This window comes from Periophthalmus magnuspinnatus, chromosome 5, assembly GCF_009829125.3.
Source record: "Periophthalmus magnuspinnatus isolate fPerMag1 chromosome 5, fPerMag1.2.pri, whole genome shotgun sequence".
NCBI classification, from domain to species: domain Eukaryota; kingdom Metazoa; phylum Chordata; class Actinopteri; order Gobiiformes; family Gobiidae; genus Periophthalmus; species Periophthalmus magnuspinnatus.
Genome location: NC_047130.1, coordinates 23,379,688 through 23,407,623, shown reverse-complemented (window position 1 = coordinate 23,407,623; position 27,936 = coordinate 23,379,688). Strand labels below are relative to the sequence as shown.

The window sequence follows — 27,936 nt, the reverse complement described above, 5'->3', positions numbered from 1 at the left end:
ACCCTACTGGACGACTGAAAGGTGTTGGTTGACCATTGCAGCCCCCTCTCTCTCTTTATTATGAGCTAATTAGCGTAGTTAATCGGGTTGATAATGAGGCTGCTATTTCCATCTGACACAGGGCCAGAGTTCAACTCCAGTTCCTAATGTGGCAGCTGGCGAGGGGTACTGTTCTAATAAACCGCATGTGAATACAAGGAAAGAAAGTTCTGATTTGTAGATTAAATGGCTGTAAATACTAGTCTAACCTAAGAAGGTACACAATGCCAATTATGACCAGTCACATACTTTTATATTGGAACACTTGTGTTGTTTTCTGGTTTTCACGGTTAATGACAATATAGACCAATTAAAATATATATAAGAACATGCATGTCCTTGTCTTAACTGTCTTCTTTTAGATAGAAATAATATACACAATGAAATAATGAGACACAAAGCATTGTGAAATATTAATACATTTTTCCAGAGGCAAGAAAGGAATGAGCAGTAGCTCCGTGGTCAGAGTGCCCATCAACCAGAAGATCAGAGGCTGTATCTCAGTGCATACTGCCATTGTGTCCTTAGGCAAGACACTTCATCCACATTAGGGTGACCTGTAAATATATACATATGTTTAAACCACATGCCATGTAATAATGGGTTTTGCAGAATGTTATAAATTAAGTTCAATTAACTTGCCACAGCAAACCACCTGCTTTCAAGAAGTCAAGCATAGATTTTACACCTGGTGCCCTTCCTGACGCAACTTTCTCATTTTATCCAGGCTTGAAGTGGCGATGGACTCTTGAATGCTTCTTTGGAGAGAAATCCCACAGTCATTCCCCACACTCACCCTGGTCTGCAAAACATGATCTGGTGCTTGTGTAGCTGTCACCTCCCTCTATCACTCCCTCAACCTCTCTCTGTCTCTCTCTCATTCTCTCACTCTCTCCTTCTCTCTCCCTCCCTCGCTCTCTCCCTCCCTCTCTTCTTTTGCTCCTTCCCGGTCACTCATTTGCTCAGTCGTTGGTGGAGCAGAGCATTGGACCAGAGCAGCCGCAGCAGCGCTCTCTCTCTCCTCACACCAGCTCTGAGGCTCTCAGCGGGGTGTGAGAGAAACCAGCGCCTGTGGGAGACCAGGGACCTCCACCGTCCTCCTACTCAGGTAACAAACACTGGGAGTACATTTTTGTTTTCACTTTTTTATTTTTGTTTCATTTATTTAAGATGGATATTAAATAATAGTGTCAATACAGCAGCGAGAATGAAATGTGTGGATATTAAAATTGTTGTTACTTACAGCAGAGTAAATGAAAAGGAGCAGAAAGAACTATATTTACTTGTATTATCTGCCCCCTTTCCCCAAGAAAACATTAACAATTTGAACAACTTGAATTGAATTTACAACACAGCTGTCTTTACGTGCTACTTTATTTAGGTAGGAAAGTTGCCTTACTCAGATATATTTTTAAATTTATAGCAGGAGTAGCCTATTTAGAGACAAAAAACTCTTTAAATGAGTGATGGATACGTATTGATTGAGTTTGATTATTGTAACTACATCAGCCATGACAATTTGGTTAAAATTCTGTTTAATTAAAAAATAATAATAATAAAATCAAGAGTGGTGTGAGTGGGTTAAGTTTCTGTTTAAAATTAAGAAAAATCCGTGTTTCTGATTGTTTGCTGTTAATTCTTTTGATAATCTTATTAGTTTGAACATGTTTGAAGTTGATTTTATTTACAGTACATCACCATTATCATCATGAACATTGTCTTATGCCGATATCAGAGACTTATTGTTGCTTTTTGGTATGTTAGATAAGATAACTGCACAGAACGTTTGAGCTTGGTAACAATCCAGCAAGATATTATATTATTTATTATTTTAAACGGACAGACTTCTGCTTCAAAGAGTCACACATGACCATAGTTGAAGGTAGTTCAGTTGAAAAATAATATTATGCTTATTTGAATTTGAAAATGCTATAAATTAAAATGTACCTTGTAGGGTTCTTGTTTTGGTTTAATGCCTCCACCTCATAACGCCATAAAAATAATTTGTGTTTTTAAAGGTGCAGTACGTAACTTGCTGGTGGGGGTCTGCCTAACGCTTGTCTCTATGGAGATGTTATCCTTTAGCGTGGAATGTACCAAAATATACCATCATTTATATTGTACTGAATGACAGCTGTTATAGGTAAAACATAATGCAATGAAAAACGTGTATTCGAATCTTCCAAATCTGATCTGCCTGTTGTTAGCTACTCATCTCAGTAAAGATAGATAACTTAAATGCCAGACTGTGGAACATTCTATGCAAAAACATCTCCAAGGGGATAAGTCTGAGGCGAACCTTTCACCATAAACGTAACATAGTGCGCGTTACTTTCAACATATCTAGGCCTGTCTCGACAACAAAATTTGAAGTTTGATATATCGCTGAAGGAAATACAGATGATAAACGATAATATTTAAACTCATTTATGCCAGTGACACAACAACCCCAGGGCAGATTTAAACCACAAAAAAAAATATTCTAAATTAGCAGAATGAACCACTTTAGTAGTTAGTTTGCATCTGTAATGAGCCAAAGTCATTTATTCAACCTTCCACTGCTTAAATCTTATACAGCCAAAAAATAACAACAAATTTCCCAGTAGTGCAAAGCAAATATACGCACAATAAATATTGAGCCTGAAAAAATATTGTTCCAACTTTCATATTTGAATAAGTCGATATAGTAATTATCATGATATACCTTAACTTCACTCGCCTTGTTTTGCTTATTTCTGCACTCAAATAGCTTCTGTAGGCAGCTGACCAACTTCCAACTATGCAACTATAGTTTTTTATACTTTTATGCAGAAAATGGTTGAATCTCTGCTTTGAATTGCGAAAATTAGCTCATTTCCATTTTGAGTGACTGTTGGTGCATAGACCAGCTTTAATACTACAAGTTGCATGTTTTGATAATGTGGTGTTATTGTTGAGAATCTAGTCCAAATTGCTGGAATTGTTAGTATTTATTAGGGCAGTACCAGTCGCTGAACCAGCCACTTATAATCTCATGTGGATTAACACAAGTGACTTAAACAAGCACGTCCAGTTACAACAGTGTTTACAGCAGAAATGACCTACAAACTCATGTTGTTCTGCCCTTACTGTATAATTGTATTTGTATCTCATAGTTTCTCGTTGTTTTAATGCATGCCCTTATCTTTATTTTATCATAGTTATATTATAAAGTTATATTATTTCACTGATAATAGCAATAAACATTCTGAAAAGTAGTTCTAATATTGTTGTCACTGATTCAAACAGGACTGGCATATGACGTTCATCATGGATTGACAGCCTTTTTTTAATAAGTACTCCCACAAAACTATGTAGCTCTCCCACTGTTTTCTATAGTGGCTGCAAAATGAGTTTTCCAGCCATGTACTGCCCTACTACTACTGCAGTAACCACATGCGACAACCAAGTATTCTTTAATATTATATGAATAGACTCTTACTAAAAAAAAGATCAAGCGATTTATATTAATGATCAAAAAACTAAGCCAATTCCAAATACATCTTCTGTTAAAGATTTGCATATTTTTCTTGTTCAGAAATACTTATATTATGTACAAAATGCTAAGATCCCAGTGCTATATTTTTTCAGCGTTGCCATTTCCGTTTTAAATAAATTTAGCTTGAAGGAAAAAGTCAGTGAAGGAAAAAAAACTACAACTGGTGCTTAAAAGATTGTGACTGTAATGTTGCAAAGTTACAATTATATGTCAGAATTGAGAAAAAGTATTGTTGGCACCACTCCTATTGTGTTTTTGTGGAAGGGTATTTTGAGGTTAGCCTATAGTAAATAACTCCAACAATATTTTCATTTTGAGAATATTTTAATGTGAGCCAGGCTGTGTAACTGTGTAAAGGATAGCCCATGATAGCTCTATAACTCCAACAGATTTGACTTGGGTTTGGGAGTAAACTGGGGCTTTTCAAAATACAATGGAAAATCTCAACCCACAAAACAATGACGCTATTGTGGCAGTTTATTTGGCTGCATGTTTGAGCTTATAATGACAGTAATTGTATCATGTCAGAAATGTTAGTGGTGAAACAATTGTAGCTCACAGAAACATGTGTTAAAGTTAAATTAAACCAAACCTATTTGCACTGTAACTTATGTAATACGTGCGTGTTTCTATCTCCTGCGTGCGTCAGTGTGGAATGTGTGGATTTCAATGTTTTTGTGAGGTCAAAAACTTCAATCCAAGCCATTTAAAGCCACAGTATGTAACTTTTGTTCATTTTGATTGTGTTTATTGCTCTGAAAAACTCTTTTGGCCTCTCCATAGACCTGACTCCTATTTGGTCTAAAGGAGGGCCTCCTGTTTCTTGTTTCCATACCAATACGGCTTTGGCTACAATATTTCACAGTATAAAATGCATCTATCTCCACGAAGAATGCTTTGAAGTACGGTTTTAACTTTGCCTGGCAAATCCAAAATGATATATCTGTATTTTTTTCATACAGATTGATATCCTGGTCCTCACGTCCTCTCAAGCCCAGTCAAATATGATCGTACAATCAGATTAGTTTTCTTCAGTGACACATATGAAACGAAGGAGCTCATTGGTCACCTATGATTTACAAATAAAATCTAATTTGTCTCACCTCAGATTAAAAGAGTTGATTTTACAGAAATCTGCAATGTTTTTCAGTCCTGTGATATTTTCTTTTCCAATATTATTTCTGATATGGACAGACCAAGCATGACCCGACTGGCTAATCCACCTGTCAATCACACCTGTTTGAAAACATAACCAGACTCACATCTTCATAAAGTATGAAAGAAGTGTTTGTTCTGAATCCCAGGCAAGTTTTAACTTTACATTTCCATGAAATTATGCAGGTGATGTTCTTAATCTTCTCCATCCTCATCACTCACAAAGACAACCTCAGCATGATTATTGCAGCTCTGCTCTATGTCTTTCGGTCACTATCTGCATCTGTCTAAAACATACCTCTGTCTCCAAACATCTGTCCCTTTTTCTACAGCACCATGGCAAATCACCCATTCATCATCATTTGATCAAACCGTTTACCTCTGTGCTTGTTTCTGTTCAGTCAGCTTATATTAAAAACCTCTCTCCACTTGCTTTTACTGCGTTGCCAGATTTGTGAGTATTTATCAGCGAGGGCTAATGGAGCAGGGCAGTGTGAACCTGTGATTTAGAGCTTCCCTTGTCAGGCCTAATGATAGGGCAACAGCACCGGAGTGTACAGAAACAGGTGCTTCCATTTGAATAGAGCAACGCTATGCTACTGAAAGCCAACTCTGATTGTCAATGTCCCCTGCAATTCACGCTCATTTGCAATATTGTGTTCAAGCCTTTATAATTATTGTGCATAGAAATCACCCTTTTGAACTGGAGAGCCTATTCTGGGGCTGAATTTTCCAGGAGATATGGCAGTAATGGATAATTTAGGGTTTTGTTAAGGATTGAACCATAGCTGTCACGTTTAATAAACACACTAGTGGGGCTCTGGGGGAAAGTGATAACGCATTTTAAAACAGGCAATGGTTCAGTGTATGAAAGAAAAACTTTTAAGGATAAACAAAGGAGACTCATAGAAGGGAATAAATAACTCCTGTGTGAAAGCTGGTCACACTTTCACTAAAGCATGGGTTCCACAAATGGGGGCCGCAAGGTGATTTCAGTTCAGTTCAATGTTATTTATATAGCACATTTAAAATACAACTTCAGCTGCCCAAAGTACTTCACATAAAAGTCAACAAAAACAGATATAGAGAAAATACGACACAGAAGCAAGGAACAATAAAACAATAAAACACCAAGATATCCTGTCAAACTAGAATTAAATGCCAGGGAGAAGAGGTGGGTTTTTAGTGTAGTCTTAAACTGCATTAAAGACTGAGAGGATCTGACAGGGAGAGGGCTGTTTCATAGTCTGGGTGCTTCCTCAGAAATGGCTCCGTCACCTCCGGGTTTGAGCCTGACTTTGGGCACAGTAACACCCGATTTCAAGATATCATTTCACAACAGTTAACATGAATGAATCTAATCTATGTTTTAATTGAAAACTGTGTATTTGTTAGCGGAAGTAGGTCAAGTAACACAATAAACTACTCAAGTAAATTCCATTAAAACAGTTTATAAATGTGTTAACACTAGAAAATTAGCATCAATTCAATTCTGAAGTGGAGTCCTGAGATGTTCACATGGTTATTTTGGTCCCCGCTGGACACATTTCTCTGCTCTAAAGGGTGAAGTAGGTCTGTATCCCTACTAGTTGAAACTCAAAATTACAATTCTTATGTTTAAAATATAGAAAATAGACTGTTTTATTTTAATGTTACTTATTATGACAATGTTCCAGCCACTCTCTCAATAATAGATTTTTGAAGTTATAAACCTTTTTGTCCTTGCACCAACTCTGCATCACTGCTATAAGTCCCAAATGTGGGTGTATGTTTTCACACATACTGCACTGTTTATATTATAATTAGTAGATGAGACCTAAGTTAACACTAAAATATATGTATTTACTTTTTCACATATAGATAAAAAGATCATTAACTTCCTGTTGAAAACTAACAGCAAATACTTTACGTGGTTGTGTTATTTGTTGACTGGCGTTACAAAGAAACCAATCAGAAATGCTGTTCTTATTTTAGTAACCAATCACAACAGAGCATAGGCTGCACTTTTAAACCCGCCCCTTTATTTGTACTCACCTGGTACTCATCTCCACTCAGACCACAGTATAAAAGCCTGCTGCTCTTTACAATGTTTAAGAATGTCCCCATCGTTCAAGCGTTTCATGGATTTAAGGCCAGATTTGATCCCATTATTAGGACAACATAGAAATACTATGGACTCACTGGAAAAGGCAACAGGAACAAGCACAAATCTGGTGTGTTTTCCTTCTCACCAAGTCAGACATGTTCTTTTCTTTTTTCTGTCTCTTAAATATTTCTGAAAATCGTGTTGTTTAAGTCAAACTGAGCATAATTTAAAGAGCAGGTCAACATGGTTTTGAATTAAAATCTTGGTGAAATAGTTGAGACTTGGTTTAAAATTTGACAAAGATGAACTTTCACTTTCAGAAATGAACTTGTCAAGGCAGCTCTTGATACAAAATAAAGTTCAGTTGGGAGTGACAAACAGGTTCATATTTTAAAGAAAGCAAAACTGTAAGATTAGCGTGGTAGAATTTTCATAGTAAAATCTCTACACAAAAGCAAAGTGGAGATATAGACTACAGTTAATAACATAGAATTATTGTAGTATTTAGGATCTGGGTCAGACAAGCGTTTTCTGTGCTGTGAAGTCAATTTTATTTAATCAAAACAAGCATAAATATGACTTTTATGTGTGGTTAATGTTGCTGATATTGCTCATGCTGTAAAACCTGCTTCCTGTAGGGCTGTATAATTAATCAGATTTTAATCAAGTTCAAGATTCAGTCATTTCATCAATGATATGCAAGGGTCTTTTTAATCCAGAGCTCCACAGCCGATGTTCTGTTAGTAAAAGCATGTGGTTTAGAGCAAAGTTCAGATTTTGGAAGAATATATTTGAATATTTTGGTGTTAAGTGGCAGGCATTTAAGCTAATCGGGAGGTATAGAGAATGGTTTTAGTAACAAAGAAGGTGCCCAAAGGTTAATTTGAGCCAAATGTTAAATAAGCACTGATGAAATGTGTATGTGCATCACTCTTTTAAATGCAGTGGAGGTTTTAGAACTTTTTTCATGAATTGTAAAGCTTTTATGACTTGGTGTGTTCATGCAATGGTGAACCAAAGACACATAAAGTATAAGTTAAGTTATTATAAGTCTGTATATATCTATGTTTAGAAAATGCATATTGAAAGCCATTTTTATCTCATCAACATCAAAACACCTGAACCATCAATATAACAAAAACAAAAGGATTCGTGATTTTGTCCCAGTGGTGCTCATTTTGGACCAAACTGTTTTGCATTCTTTTGAAAGAGCGGACATGAAAACCGACCATAAGGAGCATTTATTTATGTGGGGACATTGTGTTGTGGTGTTTACGTTTTTTTGATGATTTCTTTGAACTGCTGTGTGCTTTTATTTCAGGAAAAAAGTTGTGTGAGTTTCAAAAAGTGGACCAGAACAATAATAAAGTACTGCAGTTAACAGCAGTGGGCCTCAAAACACAGTGAAACCTACTCCTGGGACGGCAGAGTCCTTAAGTGTCCCTGTTACACGTCCCAGCTGAATACCAATGGGTTTTTATGGCACTAATGAATTTCAAATAGACAACATCAAACTGCAGGGAGTTGTTTTTTAAGATCAAACTTTGTGTTGTGAAGCTACGATGGGCGATATGCCAAAAAAATACAAACGATATTTTGAAGTCACATCACAATTCATGTAAAAGTTACTACCTTTATACGTTCTATATGCAGGCTTCTTCTGAAAGTTCACGTTCACTGCAATTGGTTAAATCCACCAAGGACATTGCTGAGGCTGAACAATAGGAAGAGTGGGTGGGGAAAATAGTTTTTGTTTGAGTATAGAGCTGCATTCAGGAGAAAACGTATGAGTCACAATATGGCGACTTTCTTAAAATGGCATATAAGACGATTTTTTCTTCCATTTTCTGAATTAGGCTTAATTACGAATGAATTTAATAAACGAGAAAGTGTTGTGAAGGCCCTGGCCAGTCACTTGCTTTTATAGAGAGCAGTCTTTAGTGGTGCCATTGGCTGTTGTTGTTTATTCCAGCAAGTATTTTGTATTTTACATGCGTTCTAATGTTAAAACTCCTTGCCAAATTTAATCGTAGATGGGATCCTCCGTGATAGTTATTGGGTTGAGCTTGCAATGAGGAATTTGTGGTCATATAAAGGAGGCTTCTGTGTGTTGTACATGTCTATATAAGGTCACCGAAAACTTAAGCGTAGCAAAAATAAAGACCTTTTTTCTCTTTTCTTTTACCATATATTGAAAAAAGAATAATATGGAAATGTATTTATCCAATTATTATCTCATAGCAAGAATTATTAAGTCCATGCTTTAGATTTTAAACAACATACTGGCCACTCTGTCTTTTGCTTGTGAGTTTGACTAAGTGCATTTTCTTCAAGCAGCTTTAAGTATGTTTGAGCGATGTGTGAAAAGTGACAGACTGTTGTGCAATAACACTGAACGCTCAAGTTGTAGGTGTTGGGCATTCACTGCGGTTCAGCTGCCTCCTGTTTACAGATGGATCAGCCCACTCGCACACACATATACACACACATATACACAGAGAGAGAGACTGTGTGGACATTAAATAGACTTATATTCTTTTTCTGGATCCTAACTTTGGGAGACTTACGACTGACCAAAACTCAAACCTGATCTCTATCTCAGCACCACCACTCGCTGATATAGTTGATAAAACTGCAAAATGGTCAAAAGAAAAATAAATTATGAAGGCCATTTGCCAAAACGTATTCTGAGATTTTAAAGAGGTATTGAATATCTGTCACATGAGTGTGTAATGCAGTTGCAGCAATTTTTAAAAAGTTGCTGTCCTTTTTACACATATATGAGGATACTGGTTTTACTACTTCATTTGATAGTTGATAAAATCTGAATAGTATCCACTTGGCGAGTTTTCTGACACGCTCTGATTACTTTTAAGTTTATATTTGTAAAGTATACTGTGTACCTTACGCCCCCACGGAGATACTATTACTTTGCAACAAACACATCCATTTTTATTGCTCAAAAACATAAGTTCATACCGTGAGTTTACTCTCAACAAGCTCTACCTATTTGTCTCCATAGAGATAGGTTAGTTTAATGCCATACTGTGGAACATTATAGGCAAAGAAGCCATAACCCCATGGAGACAAACAGGTGACAGGTCTTTCACCACAAAAGTTAGTGCACCATTTCAAAGTATAGATTTCAAACTTTTGCTGCACTAATTGATATCTTTGCGATCTGCTAATAGCGACTGATTTAGGGCACAGACACACCTAAAACCCACAGTAAATGAGAGTCATATGGACCGTTCCACTCTAACCCACTGTGTCTGCTGCTCCTCAGTCTGTGCTCAGGAGAATGGGCAAATCTGAAAGCCAAATGGACATCATGGAGAAATCTAGTAAACCTGGGAAACACCGCTGGACCGCGGCTGAGATCGGGCTGTCCGTGCTGCTGCTGCTGGTCAGCTGTGCCCTGGCTGGACTCGTGGTGCTATACACGTCGGCAGTGAAAGGTGAAACTATGAACAATATGATGAGACTGAACAGTTTACAGTGATGAGAGATAGACATACTATAGCAGTCAACTTAAAGCAAGTCTATTATGCCAAATTGACTTTTCAGAGCTTTTAACCATGTTATACTTGTTTCCCTTCACCATTTAGTCACCTGAAGTTGTACTGGGAGTGAGTCGTGCATGTTTGAGCAATCTTTACTTTACTTTCAAGACACCATTTTGCTGATAACCCCTGTTTTCTCCTTCACCAGCATACGCCTTCTGCTCTGTACTCCAATTTTATTTTCTTGATCATGTCGTCATTTTGTTACAAATGAAAACTGCACTACTTGCTCACGTCATCTGCAGCTATCCATTGGAGGTGCTGACAGGTACACGGCTGTGATAATTCGATGTTTACTGCGACATCAGCTCCCATTGGGCAGCGCAGTTTTCTAACACAGAAGTCAGCGGCCTTGTTTCTTTTATCAAGTCATTTTAGAGGAATATTATGAATAAAATGTTCAAATTATCACCTAATTCTTATATAAATCTATAACATTCTGGTTTATTTTGTGATGCAAGTTCCACAAACTTACCCAAATGATTTTCTGTTTTATACATTGTTTTAATAATAATGCCTTACACCGGTATCACATTTTAGAGGCTTGTCAAAGCCGCTCAAAGTGCTACACTGAGGTCATTATTTATTCACTCCACACTCAATGGTGGCAAGCTACTATTGTAGCCACAGCTGCCCTGGGGCAGTCTGATAGAAATGAGGCTGCCAATCTGCACCATAAACTCCTCTAACCACCACCAATCATTCATGCGCAGTTAGACTTACTGGTCATATAACAATAATTAGGGATTTTTAGTCTGTCAATGCTATGTCGTACCTGTCTGATATTCTAGAGGCCTTCTTGTGATGCTTGGTGGTAAAAATAACATTCTGTTTAATACCAGAGCACACTATTGAATAACCCACTATTATAGTAAATTTGAAGCCCCCTGCAGTGAAGCTTGAAGTCTGTCTTGACCTTGCTGTCTACAAAACCACTTTAATCACGGCTATTTACTTCTAACATTACCTCTCTCTGTCTGCAAATCTTACTCTTCTTCCCCAGAGCAATCTAACAGGCCGAGTGTGGCAAGGGAGTCCAAGGGTTCCACACTTACAGGTACATCTCCACAGCTTTCACACATGTTTTTCCAATCCAAAATAACACAGTACTAAGATAGAATTAAATAACCTGTATTTGTGTTGCAACACTAAAATTTCTCTATTCTGGGACAAAGCACAGGGACAGCAGGAGAGCAGAAAACACTCCATCAAAAATAAAGATGCATAACTACAAAAGATAAACCATTTAACAAGAACATTAGAACTCAGGCTACTTTAGTTACGCCTCATTTACGCCTCATAAGCCCACAGCGGAAAATTTCAATAAAATCATTGTCGTTAAGGGTGTTTTTAAAGGACTAAAACATTTGAAAACATGCACTTTTTTGTGAGGAGCCTTTTCTTTCCACAGACCAGACTTGTAACTTTTCTGATCACAGGCACACGACCTGCTTGTCTACATGTCGTCAACATGCCAAAGAATAGCATAAACATCTATCTCCATGGACAATGTTTGATTTTTAAGTTTGCCGGTGCTGCCACAGTATTGCTGTGCTGCCTTTTTGCCAAAAAATAGGCAAAAATAAAAGCATGTTTTTATTATGAATGTTTTTATTGCACTGAAAAACATAAAAACATGTGTTGTTACTGTAAGCAGACTTGCATCTCCACAAAGTGACTCCCATTTGGCCTGGAGGAGGACCTTCTCCTGCGTATTTCTGTGACAGTATTGTTCCTTTGGCTATAATCCTCCACATTATGGCTTAAAACCTGTCTTCATGGAGAATGTTCCGAAGTTTGGTTTTAACTTTCTATCTGCATGGAATCATGCATTTGACCTTCCACCTCCAGAAAGTTACAAGCTATAACTTTGATAGAAAAGGGGGAAAAAAAATTAAATAAAAACACTGTGCAAGTAAAACTTTAAAGCTACAACACTATTATGTACATTAAGTGGTTATGAATATGGTTATGTACAGTACAGTACCAGTGACTCCAGTGTATTTGGTGATTCACATTATGTTACAGTACTGCACATGATCACTACAGGTGGATCACACATGTACAGGGATGGAAGTGTTCATTGTTCAATCTGACAGCAGCAGGAAGGAAAGTAAAATAATAGTTTAGCATGGTTCATATATGGGAGTTTACACCTCTATGACTTTTACAACTAACAGTGTGAAATAGTAGACATGATGATGGAGACATTACTATCTTCTCTTCTTCCCTGCAATGACTTTAAAATTGTTTTTTTTCAGGCCAGCAGGATCACTCAACCTCAGATAATGTTTGCACAACCGCTGACTGCGTTACAGCAGGTGAGTGATCATACTGACATTATCATCATTATTGTTATGGCATACCAGGAGTCAGGTATATTTACGACAGCACAGGTCGATCTGGCCTCTGTGCGTGGTTTGCATGTTTCTGCACGTGTCTGGGTGAATTTCTTCTGGGTACACCGGTACACCAGGGCTGAAATCATCCAAATGATTCTAGTGAAGATGTATGGAGTTTAAAAACACAGTGCAGCACTTCTTGTATTACATCACAAGGTGGAAAGAGCGTTTTCTGTTTGAGAGAAGAACTAAATATGCAGGGTTTGTGTGTTAAACATGTGTGAATGAAACAAAACACAACTCCATGTCTGTTTGTGATGTGGAAAACATTATAACATAGTTCAGAAAATCGTGTTATATGGGCTCTTTAACCTTATTTGTGTTATGCCATGTGCAGAATCAGAATCTTAACGCCTGGCTGCACATAGATAAACTACGACTCTTGCCAATAGCTTATTTTGCTAATCCCATCCTTCCTGGTTTTGTTTCAGCTGCACGTCTGCTGCAGAACATGGATAGCTCGGTGAAGCCCTGTGAGAACTTTTACCAGTTTGCCTGTGGGGGCTGGTTAGAGCGGCACGTCATCCCAGAGACCAGCTCCAGGCACAGTGTCTTTGACATCCTGCGCGACAAACTTGAGATTGTCCTTAAAGGTCTGTGCTAATACTGATGATGATAATTGATTATTCAGGTCACAATGTAATTAAAAGAACTGAAAAATGATAAAGAAGTTATTTCAGTTTGATAAATATTCCAAAAAGCAAACTTAAATGTGAAATGCTGTTCTTATCTGTTTAATTAAGTAAAGTTACTGTGATCTAAGTTTGACTTCATAAAGCTAGTCACATACTAGAGGAACTGACAATGTGATAAACTCAAATGAATGATTTCACTGTTACAATAATACATTTTTCTTAGGTTGTTGGACCTGGTTTCAAAATTTGTGAATCTTGACATTGGGACGTTTGGCACCAAAATGTGACATGACGTCCATACAGTAAAGATTAGTTTGTTTCAATCTGAAGCGGAAATCACTAAAATCAATTTAAACTAATGAAATAGATATAGTTGAAACCAGAAATGTACATACACTATGTAAAAAGACACATATGCTTTTTTTTCACTGTCTGACATGAAATCAGACTAAACTTTTCCTGTTTTAGGTCAAGGTTTTTTTTTGCCAAGTTTTCATTACTTTTGTCAAAGTCAGTAAGATTAATCTGCATTTAAACAATTTGGCAAAACCCAGATGATGATGTCATGTCTTTGGAAGCTTCTGATTCTGGTTTGAGACACACCTGTGGATGTATTTGAAGACACACCTGAAACACATGAATTCTTTGTGTAACATCATGGGAAAATTAAAAGAAATCAACCAACGACGTCAGGAAGATAATTCTGGACTTGCACAAGTCTGGATCATCTTTGGTGCAATTTCCAGATGCTGAGGGTGTCATGTTCATCTGTTCAAACAATTATACACAAGTATAAACACCATGAGAATGTCCAGCCATCAGACCACTCAGGAAGGAGACAGGTTCTGTGTCCCAGAGATGAACGTACTCTAGTCCAAAATGTGCAGATCAACCCAAGAGCATAAGCAAAAGAACTTGTGAAGATGCTTGTCATTATCCACAGTGAAACGAGGACTGTACCGACATGGACTAAAAGGCCACACTGCAGGAAGAAACTATTACTCCAAAAGAAACATAAAAAAGACAGTTTGTAAATGCACACAGGGACAAAGACCTTAATGTTTGGAGACATATTCTGTGGTCTGATGAAACTAAAATTGAACTGTTTGACCATAATGAGCATCGTCACATTTGGAGGACAAAGGGGGAAGCTTGCAAGTCTGAGCTCACCATCCCAACTGTAAAATATGGGGGTAGCAGTATCATGTTGTAGGTTGTTTTGCTGCAGGAGGTACTGGTGCACACAAAATAGATGGCATCATGAGGAAAGAACTTTATGTAGAAATACTGAAGTAGCCTACAAACTTGGCAGGAATTTTGGCCCATTTTTTTTTTTTTAGATGCTCACACCCCTACTCACCCTATCTCACTGAAGTAGCAGAACCCCCAGCCTCTCCATTTGCTCCTTTTCACCTCCACCAATGTTCAGACCCTTCACTCATTTGGCATTTTTCAGGTGCTCTGGAAACACCAAGTGACCGAGACAGAGATGCCATTAGAAAGGCCAAAGTGCTTTACAACTCCTGCATGAATGAAAGTAAGAATTGACAATGAACTAAAGATTAAAAAGGTGGCTGCAAAAGTATAAGTGTTATAAGTGTAATATGTTTTTTTTTTATTTTTTCAGGTCTAATCGAGCAAAGAGATTCTCAACCTTTACTCAAACTCATAGAGAGTATAGGAGACTGGCCTGTAGCATCTGATGATTGGAGCAACACAACAGGTAAGACTCCAGAAAATACAATGAGTTATTTGCCATTAGTGCTTTGTGTAAGTCGCCATTTCACATTCATGGAGTACTTTTAACTCAACTGTATGTAAGAAAAAAAGTTGTCATTGTTAAAGGCACTGTACCTGATTTTTACTGTGGAAAAACAGAACTCATTTGCAGCGGTCCAAATTCCTCAATTAATCTTGTGCATTCAAAAACCCTAATTAACCACTGTGATGACTTTACAAGAGTTTTCACAACTGTCAGAGACCAGTGCGGCGTTAGCTGTTCATACAGTATATCTGTACTGGGGCAAATTTAGCTCAAATACATGGGGAAAAAATCTGGTACAGGGCCTTTATATCCTGGTTGTAAGTCATAAAAAGCCTCTTGTACTGACCCATGTTGGATATGATGCTTAATTTCCCATAGATTAGATGTGATTTTCCATTCGTAAATGTAAATATCCTCCCATGTAATGTCATTATAACTAATATTTCTTGGTGGTTGGATAGCTGGCCCTCTATGTGCTAGACGGACTTTTTCTGGAATGCAAAAGCAATTAACCATAAAATTGTTTTACAGCAACTTTGGTCTTTATGTATTGTATAACATGCAATCTCTGTAATGTTAGTGTTTGGAAAAAACGCTGTGCTAAAACGGTTACTCCTCACCAAGCAATTTACCCTCAACCAGTGCGTTTGTGTGAGTTGCTTTATTCCTGTTTGCAACCATAAACACACAATATGAAGGTTGGTTATTGTGATGCATATGTATCAGTTACATTTACTTGAGAACTTGCTGAAGTAAAATTGGTAATATATTGTACTGCGTAACACGAGTGAAATTAGGTACTCCTCCCACTGTAAGTCTACAAATGACAAAAACTTTATTGACAATTCTGTTCTTTTTTTACTCATTTTTGTAGTCTTAAAAATACAAGATTGTGTATATTATTTAATGTTTCTTTCCAGTTACATCGACTCACTCTAACTTGACTGAAATACTTGTTACTCTTGAGTAATTTTTGTATCACTACTTCTACAGTACTTCTGTGGCTCTAAATCTATGGCTACTCTACCACATCTGCCTGGAACTCGCTTGAATTATCCTTTTAATAGCTTTGTGCTGGGAAACAAATTCAGTATTCAGGTATTCTCATTCCAGTGACAGTGCCTCAATATACCATAGTCTGCACTTCCTCAGCTCCAGGCCACTTTAATTAAACATAATCATTGACTGCAGATTAAACAGAATTGCTCAACACAGGGATTTACTCGCTGTAAAAAGTGCAATAGAAGCAATACGTCTCTGTATTCAGGATAGTTTAAAGTTGTCTCTTCTTGGTGTAATTTTCAGAGGAAGTTTGGAGCTTGGAGGACACTCTCGCCACCCTCACAGCTCGGTTTCACAAGAAGGTTGTACTAGACATGTACGTGTGGACAGACGACCGCGACTCGCAGAGACATATCATCTATGTAAGACCAAAGCAAAACAGGCTAAGGAGTTGAGAAGTGCAGTTTAAGAGGTTGTTTTAACTGTTTTGTTATTGTGAAATGTCTAGATTGATCAGCCAGGATTGGGGATGCCATCAAGAGACTATTACTTCAACGATGGGAACTACAAAAAGGTTATTCTTATGTTTTGACAGTAATATAAATACAGGCTCTTTATTAGGTACATCTTTACTTTAAAATATTATTGATCTACCACTTTCTTGGAGAAATACAATCAAATGTCTAAAGAAAATTCTTAAAAATATAGAAAATATAAAGGTCTTCTATTACACTATTACTTCTATTACAAACTGGATTCTTGTGATCTTTAAGCCATTTTATAATGTTGTTATCAAAAACAAATTTCATTCACACATTGTTTGTTTACATCTCCAAAGCTCAAATGTTCTGTTCCACCTTGTGATGTCAGCAAGTGGTAGTTTTAAAGTTAACAACTACCTTTTACATTTAGTTCAGTAGAGATTGGCCATTCCAGGGTTGAAATCATCAAATGATTCTAGTGAAGGTATGTGGAGTTTAAAAACACAGTGGAGCACTTCCTGTATTACCACATGACATCACAAAGTGGAACAAGTGTTTTCAGTTTGAGAGAAGAACTCAGCCTAAATATGCAGGATTTGTGTGTCAAACATGTGTAAATGAAACAAAACACAACTTCAGGTATGTTTTTGAGGAGGAAACAGCATTATAGCATAGATCAGAAAATAGGGTAATATGGGCCCTTTAAGTGAATTGTGGCACTTCAGAGTGTTATGTGTTTTGCACTATTAGACCTTCTTCCACATATTATGGCTGTAGGACACTGAAGACATGCCCTGTGCATAGATTATTCGACTGAAAGGGGATGTTCTGTGGCAGGGCTCCTTCTTTCTACTGTTGTTGCTTTATAATCCTAATACAATAAAATAATAAATAATTAGTTGACTAATAAAAAATGACATTGACATCGATCAAGTCACCATCACCTGACTACATAACTACAGACTGTATATTTTAACTGGAGTAGACAGGGAGTCTTGCCCAACGGCACACTGATTATATGTGCTCTAGTGAACTTTAAAACTATTACCCAAGGCACTACAGTATGAATATGATTAATAATAAAATGATTTCTTTTTTTTTTTCCTTAAAGTTAAATTTACACTTTTAAAAATGCTTTACAGTAGCTGATTTTTTTTTTTCGTTCAGTCACACCATGTTGTGAAATGGCTGTTGCCTTAGGATGGAATGGAAATAAGGGTCTGGATGATGTCTAAAAAAATAAATAAATAAATTGATAATTGATCTTCATCACTTGTCAGATTGAGCTGCTGCGATGCAATTGGCTGTAATTGGGTAGCTAAATTACTGTACCTAATTAAGTTGTCAGTCATTGCATTTCATAGATATTCATATTTGTTTGTGTTGCCCCACAGGTTCGAGAGGCATACCTCCACTTCATGGCTTCGATCGCCAAAATCACTCGTGAGGATCGGAATTTGACTCAGGATGATGAAAGAGTTTGGGAAGAGATGATCCAAGTGCTGGAGTTGGAAACCGACATCGCAAACGTGAGTGCCAGCCATAACAGGAGACGAGTCCCGGTAAAATGCACTGCGACAAGATGAAAAATGAGCAAGTTGTCAAAGCTTCCAGTAAATGGGAGATTGGGGGCACATTGAGCAGAAACCCAGGATGACTGCCAAGCTTTTAGCCCGAGTCTGTAGCTGTCATGAGCAGAGTGATTAATGGGTTTGATGAATTAATGTCATATGTAAATTTGAATGTCACTCAGGACTTGATTGTATTTTTGTTTGTATGTGTCTAAGATAATAATTTACCATGAACAAAGCTAAAAAAAGAGTTTCTGGTTTTGTACAGGCCACGTCTCCAGCCGAGGAACGCCAAGACGTCACGGTCCTCTACAACAAGATGACTCTGAGCGAGCTGCAGAGCACGTACAGCTTTAACGTCAGTGTCACTATTTTATTAGTGTTATATGGCTTATATGGATTTAGATTAACTACTGTCATATTTTAATTACAAGTTGATTTTATTAGAAGGATAGATGGATATTGGAATTGGCCTGAAACATGCTCAGGTAATATTAAGACCACGACTATTGCTCATGTACACGCCAAAAAAGGCATTTGTAGTTTAGGTAAAATTACAAATGCCTTTCTGATGGAGGTCCACCACATGTTTATCTATTTGTATTATTTTTTTTGCTTGGAATGTTCCACAGTATGGTATTAAACTTATCCATCTCTGTGGAGACAAGCAGGTTTATAGAGGCCAACTTGTGATGGCTGAAGTGATTAAGACAGTGAATCCTCCAAACTGCAGCTCCATTGGATGTTGCTGGTCTATAATGGTCCTGGTCCTAATATCTACAGCATCAACATTTACTTTATGCTGTGGCTCCACCTGGCAATGCTGCATAGTAAATATTTTAACAGCTTCCCTGTTTTTTGTAGGGTTTTAATTGGACCAGATTTATCCAGGGTGTCCTCTCCAGTGTGTCAGTGGAAATCCAGTCGGAGGAGGAGGTGGTCGTCTACAGCGCCCCCTATCTGGAGAAGATGAATGAAGTGTTGTCTCGACACAGCGTCAGGTCAGTTTAATGCTGTATGACAGTAAAAGTTAGGTTTCACATACTATACACTGCAAATGAAGTGTTTCTGTTGCCGTTGTAGAACTATGCAGAACTACCTCACATGGCAGCTCATCATTGACAGAGTGAACAGTTTGAGTCGCAGATTCAAAGATGCACGAGCACGATACAGAAAGGTACTGAGCTCTAATTTACATACATAAAGGGTGGATGTTAATATTGTTTTCGCAAGAAATCTAACTTATGATGATTCTCTTGACTATTTTATTTTGTCTCAAGCTATACCCTGTACATAGAGGTGCACTGACACACATAGAGGTATGGGCTAGAAGTACGTCTTACTTGGTGTACCCACTGGCTCAAGATTAAAGTTATTCCTCATTTTCTCTATTTTGGCCATTGCCTGGTGAGGCAGTCCTTCCCTCTTTCTGCTTGAATGCAGAGGGGTCTGGAACCAAACCATAGAACGAATCACCATTTAACCATCTAATTTTGGGACGTTCCAATAGCTAATTTGTAGCATGTGTCTCTTAGCCTCGAATGCAGAAGACATCTCCGGAATATTCTTGTTATTCTGAACAAAATATATGACTTCTTTTACCCATTTTTTATTCTGTAGAAATCTGTGCTGTTTATCTGTTTTTTTTTATGTTTTTGTTTTGTTTGTTTTTTTAACCATGGTACCACCAGGATACCATGTTTGCTTTGACAAGATTGGCCCCTGTGTTTCTCTGAGAGGTTATTTTGCTAAGTATTATAAAAGCATCTTGGCTGGATAGTAAAATTTTACCCTGAGCAGACAACACTGCCTATTTTCAAAGTAATCATAGGTTTATTTTTATTCATCAGACCCTTTATGGCACAACGGTGGAGGATGCCTGGTGGCGAGAGTGTGTCCGATACATCCAGAGCAGCATGGAGAACGCAGTAGGAGCGTTATACGTCAGGGAAACCTTTGCTGGAGAGAGCAAGAGGATGGTGAGGTTTAAAAGTCTAATGGTTTATATGAACTGGCATACAGTGTTTGTTTATATATAATTATGATGATTGTTTTTAGGTTAGTGATCTTATTGTCAAAATCCAACAAGCTTATGTGGAGACACTGGAGGAGCTGAGCTGGATGGACACGCCTTCAAAAGAGAAAGCACGAGAAAAGGTAACGTTGGATATGTACTTTTGAGATAAGGTTTCCAGACTGTGATGGTTTGGACGTGTACAGAGGAGGAAGCGTGAATATATTAGCCGAGGGATGTTGAAATTTGGATACTGGAGGGCCTACACAAAACTAAGTTATTTAGGGTGCATTATAGCATCATAAGTGGGACTAAAATGGAGCTAAAGCCGGAACTAAATCTGGACTAGGACCAGGGACAAGACCAGGACTAGAACAGGATCAAGCTAAGACTACATCTGGACTAAACTTGACTCAAACCAGGATTAAACTAGGACCAAACCGGGACAAGTGTGAATGCATTCTTTGTGAGAGAGAACAAAATATGAACGCAATAATCTTGTATATTTTTTCATTTTTGCTCATTTTGAGTGTCAAGAATGCATTGTTCATATACTTTTTTGTGTAATACTGTGAATACTTTTGTAGGCTATGTCAATAAAGGAACACATTGGCTACCCAGACCATATTCTGCAAGAGGACAACCAGAAACTTGACCAGGAATACAGCCATGTAAATACCAAATACACCAGTTAACAGTAAACTATTCTACAGCACATAAATTGGTTCAGTTAGATGATTTGATGTAATTGTAATTTCAGTTAAACTTCAGTGTGGAACATTATTTTGAAAACATCCTGGAAAACCAGCGCTCCGAGGCCCAGAAGAGCCTGAAGAAACTCCGAGAGCCAGTGGACCCCGACCTGTAAGACTAAGTTTAAACAAGGCTGTAGTTAATAGTTTGTACCAAAAACAACAAAAACAGGAATTGTACTTGGGGATTGATTTTAATTTAATTAGTTCACCAGTATAATGTTACATGCCAAATATGCGATTGCTTACAGTACAATACAGCTCATTGTGCAATGTCTTTTTAGGTGGATCATTGGAGCTGCTGTGGTCAATGCCTTTTACTCTCCAAATAGAAATCAAATCGGTAAGAATCGGACCATCTTGAATCATTTTTAACAATGTTTGCCTTTCTTATTTTGTTTTCGTTGGGTGCATTTACAAGGCCAGTAAAAATCAGATGGCTAACAATCAGATAACTGAATAATTAGATCTGATTACTGGCTTGTGCAGGAAAGAAATGTGATCTTCAAAAACATCTGGTAAAATGTTTTGATTTAAAATAAATTGATTTTTAGAGGAAAGGATGTATTTGGAAGACAAACCACAAGGAATTTTAAAATCGCTCTTCAATCTTCAATCTCTTCTTTCTCTTTTTGTCTTTGCCACATTAGTTTGAACTTTTTTGCAGAATTTTCCTTGTCAAAACAAAATCAGAAAGAAATCAAGTTACTCACATCACATGTAACTGTTCTCATACCATTTCAGATTTTTGGTGCGTATATACAAATAGCCAGTGTCATCCTTGACTTAATTTACTTGTTTTATTTAAGTATTTCCTGCTGGGATCCTGCAGCCGCCTTTCTTCAGTAAACACCAACACCAGGCCTTGAACTTTGGAGGAATCGGAATGGTCATCGGACATGAAATCACGCACGGATTTGACGACAATGGTGAAACATTTAATTCATAACAATTACTTATTCACTATTTTTACAGTCAACTTTAAGTATCCAAATAAGTTGAGCTTGATTTATTTATTTATTTATTTTTTATTTTACTTTAGGCTTGATTTTTAGGTTTTATTTATAATTTTGTGTGACAGCATGGTGAAGGATGCGTCAAATGTGTAGTGATGGGACTTTCCACTGTTGAACAGATCCAAATCTATTGACCAAGGCTTAACTGTTTAAAATGGTTCAAACTGTTAATATGATGCCAGATATGTTTTCTGTGCACAAAGCTCTCACTTGTGTCGCCTGCTCTGTTTCTGTGCAGATTCTTGTGTTAGTTCAGCGTTCATCAGTGTGAAAATGCATGCAAATTAGAATGAAAAAGATTTAGATCTTTTAAAAAATGAGATTCATTTCTCTACAGAGATAATAAAGTGTATCTTAACCTTATTTTGCTATTTTGTACATCACTTTGGGAAGTTGGAAACATATTTAATATTTAAAATGTGGTTATTTACATTGACCTCTAAATCTCACCTGTAAAAAATACTGTTTATTAAATGGACTTTTTTTCCTGCAGGACGTAATTTTGACAAAGATGGAAACATGCTTAACTGGTGGAGTAATTACTCAGCGGAGCAGTTTAAGGACCAGTCTCAGTGCATGGTGCAGCAGTACGGCAACTTTATCTGGAAGCTCGCAGGCGGACAGAATGTAAGATTTTTACGTACAGTGGTCCCTTGTTTAATGCGGGGGTTACATTCTAAAACTATCCCGCAATAGGCGAAATCTGTGAAGTATCAGCTTTATTTTTTACAATTATTCTATATGTTTTTTGCTGTAAAACCCCTCGCCACACACTTTATACACTTTTCTCACACAGGCATTAACACATTTTCTCACATTTCTCTCTTGTTTAATCACTCTCAAAGTTCAAACCGTCATATATTATATCCCTCTTCCTTAATGATCACTTTAAATGTGTTGTTCTCGTGCCTCTGCTCCAGCGGTATCCACAGAGGCGCTTCTCCGTGCAGAGAAACACTTAAGTCAAAAGCGTTTCTGAAATTTGTTGGTGCAGAACGTTTCATCGACATTGTGGGTTTTGTCAGGGAAAAAAATTTGAAAAGATACAGCACTTGGGAGTCACACTGTGATCCAACATTTATGTAAATGTGACCCTAATATATTGTTCTCTCCAGTCTCTTGAGGCTGTGGTTTGGCAGGTCACAGTTAGATTCAATATGATGTTTTTTCTTGCTGTCTTCTTTGTTTAAATAGACCAACACAGCAGAACAGTTACAGCTTGTCTTTATTCAACAACTTCACTCATCTCATCTGGTGTGTTCCCTGTGCACGTTCACTCCTGTTACATTTTTATCGGTGCACTCCTTAAATGCGCAACAATAAGTAGGAACCAATATTATGAAGAAAGTAAATGATGTATCCAACATAATATAATTAATGATATTCATTGTTAATAAAATATGTACAAAGTAATAAACAAAATACTAATGACCCAAATACATGTTAATATATAAAATAATATACATCTATTAAATGATTGGTTACATGAATTTGTCTGAACACATTTTGTGCTGTACAGGAGACACGGCACGGAGGAGACTGATGGACAATGGTCTACAGTCCCTTAGCCAATCAGGACGCAGAACATAATGCACGTTCATATACTATAAAAACAGCATGCAAAATTATACTGAAAAAAAATCTGCAAGACCACGAAAGGTGAACTGTGATACAGTGTGGGTCCACTGTACTCACAATGTTCTCAATTCTTAACCTTTTGTCATAGAATTGTAACTATTGAACATTTTAGCTACAAAAAAAAAGTCAAATGTTATTGTTAAAACTTTTTTGTTTGACTGCTTCTGTTTTTTTCCCAGAATTTTTTTTTTCTCTTCAAAGTTCTATCCTGTATTAAGGTTTGAAGTAACATGGCTGGATGTACTTCAAACCTTTTTCGTTTTCCAATGCATTCCCAAAATAATATTGTGACCTTTTGACTTGGATGAGATAAAACAGGGCAGGGCTGAACACAAAGGAAATCATGAGACAGAGACATTTAGAAAATTACTGAGACTGAACTTAATCCCACAACAATAAAGAAAAAATGAGTTGCCCTTTAATCTTTGTTCAAATATCGACATAGTTTAGATCTAAAGATCGACATAGTTTAGACTGACACTGACTTAAAATTTTACTTGCAATTCAAAGGTTTAAAATGACAGTTCTCTAAAATGTAATTTCTTCAGGAACTTTACAGTTTTCTTTCCTCTGTTTCTAATCATTTTTGACCCATTTGTTTCATAGAATTAAAATATTTCTGATTCTCAAAATTCAAGTTTCTCAGCGTAATACGGGCCCTTTAAGTTCAAAATGTAAATCTAAATGCTATTTTGAAATCTATTATAATGCTTCCTCATCAAAAACATACTGTGACTTATGTTTAGTTTAATTCACACCTGTTTAACACACAAACCCTGCATATTTAGGCTGAGTTCTTCTGTCTAACAGAAAACCCTCCGCTCTGTTTTACCTTGTGATGTCATGCAGTAATACAGGAAGTGCTCCACTGTGTTTTTAAACTACTACATCTTCACTAGAATCATTTGGACAATTTCATCCCTGGAATTTTCAGTCTCTACTAAACAAAAGGGAAAAGGAGCTGTTAACTTGAAATCTATCACTTCATGACATCACAAGTTGGAACAGAGCATTTTGAACTCTGGAGATGTAGCCAGACATTTTTACATAATATAGGACCTTTTAAGTGGAAATTAAGTACAAATTGTTTTAACACCAATGTTGTTTTTGTGTGTGGGGTATTTCAGGTTAGTGGCATCAGCACTTTAGGAGAAAACATAGCAGATAATGGAGGAGTGCGTCAGGCGTATAAGGTTTGACATTTCCTATAAAACCTCATTATTAAACCTCTTTATCGGGACAGCAGATTGTGTAATTAGCAGTATCTTGTTTTATTGTTCACTACAGGCCTATCTGAAGTGGGTGGAAACGGAGGGAGAGGAGCCTCGGCTGCCTGGGTTAGACATGGACCATAAGCAACTTTTCTTTCTCAATTTTGCTCAAGTAAGTTCACGTTTTATTGAAGAAAAGTTTCAAATGTAATTAGTGCTTGAGGCGAAATGTTTAAATGTTTGTTTTTTTGTGTTTGTATTAACTTTCCGCCAACTATTTTCAATTAAAATATGTAAAGGTGGACAATATAACTTTTTTGTTGGAAGATCTACCACCGGTTTTCATGATGTCATTGCTTTGCCTTGAATGTTCCACAGTATAGCATAAACATCTCCTTGGAGGACTTCCACCAGAAAAGTCACATTGTCCATTTTAATTAAATATATGACATGATTATCATATTTACTTCGCTTTCGTATGGAGCTATTTGATATCATTGAAGATTGTGCACAAGTTTGATCCCTGCATTTGTCCCAATTAGGTTTTTATTTACCAATTTACTGCAAACTTTAATTGTTATAGGCAATGTCGTTTAAAGTGCTTTGCCCAAGGACACATTGAAACACTTGAAAGTAGGAAATTAACTACCAACTGGCTGCCTCTTTCACCTGTGGTACATGAAGTTCTTTTGGGAAATGACTACTTAAAAACCATGCCAAGACCACTTCATCTACTATAGTGACTGTGATTACGTCACAGCGTCATCTGGAGTGGAGGGACAGTGATTGTACAAGGCTTAAAGTAAACAGTAGGGCAGAGGCAGGAATTACACAAGATCATTGTTCAGGATCATGCTGCCAAAGTAAAGACAGCCTCTCGCTGCCAGAAAACGTAAAATAAACCATTGTGATGTAAAGAAACTAAATTACACTGATTAGGTTTTCATTATTTGGAATCGGGCCAAAAAATATAGGAACAGTACCAAGAGAACCATTTGCTTTTGTGGCCATACCCATCGCTCTTTGGTTTTACAAGGACAATAGATCTGAATCTGTGTCTTGCTGTAAAAGTCTTGTATAATAAATCAAACCAAACTTTGGCTGACATTGGTATTCTGTCTAACTTAGCTCTAACCATTCTTCTATTCGTCTTAATCATGAAGAGGAAAATGTATTGGTTGCACTGTGGAGCTTTTCAGTCTGTCACCTGCTGGTCCCCATGGAGATTTTAATGCTTGCTTTACTTGGAATGTTCCACAGTACAGCCTTTAATTTAAATTGATCTATTATTTATCCAAGCACAGATGTGTTTGTACTCAAAATACACATTGGAAAACATGAATTATTACTGTGAGCAGGCTTGCCTCTCCACAGATCTGACCTATAACTTGGCCAGGTGCTGTCATCTGCTTGTCTCCATGGAGATATAGGATAAGTTTAATCCCATAATTGTGGTAACATTCCAGGGAAAGCAATAACATCTCCATGGAGACTAGCAGGTGGCATAGTTCACATTTTAAAATATTATATTAATAGTGTAACATTGAAGTAGTAACTGATCTCAAAATACTGTTTCGTTTTTCTTTTCAGGTTTGGTGTGGGGCTTATCGACCAGAGTATGCAAGTCAGTCTATCAAAACAGACTCCCATAGTCCTTTAGAATACAGGTAAACGGCAAAGCATTCAGCACTAATTATAACATTTCAGTATCTCTGCTCATTACCAAGTCATTTCCATCTGAATTTTAGCTCTGAATTTATACTGCCTGGCCAAAAAAAAGTCACCACCATCTTGGAATATGCCCGTGCCATCAGGGAAGAAAAAAATCCATTGATGAAATAACCTGGTCATTCAGTATATTCAGGTGTCAGCTGACCTCATTCTGCTGAACCTTGACCTGACCCACTGCAGGAGGCTCGTACCTATTTGCTTAGTTAAATCCAGATGGCGACTTTTTTTTTGGCCAGGCAGTGTAATTTGTAGTAGATCAGTTTTTGGATGTGAACGTGACACTTGGGCTTGTCTATCTTTTATTAAACTAAAATGAAACCTTAGTCCTAGGTATTATAATAGGCATAATCTTAAATACGCTGTAGATATATTAGGCCAATTCATCATCAGGCCTTTGTCAACCAAGATTATCAAACATAAAATGGTAATTAAGTTATTTGGCATGATCAGCTAGAATTGTCGATGAATAAAACTAGAAATAGAACCACGTTTGCCTTCATGCCGAGTAGAACATTTGAAATTAAACCAATTTTAAACAATTTAGTTTAATTTATGGAAGTATTGCGGTTCTTATCAATATAATATTAAAATTGGTATAAAGTATCAAGCTTTTTCCTTAAAGTGTAACAGTAGTACCAACGACATAAAGGACTTTACCATAACCATAATATTCTTCATTGTAAATATGACACAGGCCTCTTCATCGTTCAGTGTTTGGCCTCAGCTGGTTCTTTGTGTTATGTTTGTGTCACTTTATTACAGAACTCCCTCCAGAGCAGACTGTTGTTGTTGTGCCAATTCATTAAAGCAATCAGGGCCGTACTCACAGTTCCTCTCCCTCTTCCTCCTTCTTCTCTTCCTCATAACATCGCCCAGGCCATGTTGTCCTCTCAAACTTGTTTTTATTTTTCTCTCAGGGTCCTCGGATCCCTCCAGAATTTTGAAGCATTTTCCGAAGCGTTCCAGTGTCCACGAGGAAGTCAAATGAACCCAGAGCAAAAGTGCAGAGTCTGGTAGAGATTTTAAACATGAATATATAAAAGTAAATATAAGTTATTTTTTGTGAATTTCTGAAATGTAAAAACTTACTTTGAAATGCTTCTTAAGTTCATAAAGATATCAAACAGGTTTTAAGTGCAATACTGTGCCAAGGAATTCACTTTTTAAATACTTTTTCTTAGGCAGAAATAACACTTTGGAGAAAGAAAAATAAAACTGGAATGACTTGGACAGTTGAGACCTCTACCAAGGCAGTGATCATATCTTGCAATGGTTAGGAGTAGTTTCAACAACCTCACTTTTGATTGGCTCTCTGGTTGCTATGGTACACACACTTTTATTTTGCTATTGTGTCCGT

General features: G+C 37.1%; 1 protein-coding gene across 2 annotated transcripts; it reads left to right on the top strand.

Annotated features, from left to right (window-relative positions):
- The first annotated feature begins 1,019 nt into the window (after positions 1–1,019).
- On the top strand, positions 1,020–27,777 carry mmel1 (membrane metallo-endopeptidase-like 1). 2 transcript variants are annotated; one of them, XM_033967210.2, is made up of 24 exons: positions 1,020–1,147; positions 10,084–10,255; positions 11,364–11,417; positions 12,622–12,681; positions 13,194–13,355; positions 14,854–14,934; positions 15,025–15,120; positions 16,468–16,586; positions 16,673–16,738; positions 18,041–18,175; positions 18,486–18,575; positions 19,082–19,218; positions 19,301–19,394; positions 20,068–20,196; positions 20,276–20,374; positions 20,819–20,902; positions 20,992–21,095; positions 21,268–21,326; positions 21,793–21,912; positions 22,493–22,626; positions 24,765–24,830; positions 24,925–25,020; positions 26,439–26,515; positions 27,497–27,777. In XM_033967210.2, the coding sequence occupies exons 2-24, from the start codon at positions 10,099–10,101 to the stop codon at positions 27,594–27,596; spliced, it is 2,319 nt and encodes a 772-aa protein (XP_033823101.1). In that variant the 5' UTR covers positions 1,020–1,147; positions 10,084–10,098; the 3' UTR covers positions 27,597–27,777. The 2 variants fall into 2 exon arrangements, with proteins under 2 accessions (XP_033823101.1, XP_055077665.1); XM_055221690.1 differs by lacking the exon at positions 1,020–1,147 and adding an exon at positions 6,806–6,924.
- The last annotated feature ends 159 nt before the right edge of the window (positions 27,778–27,936 follow it).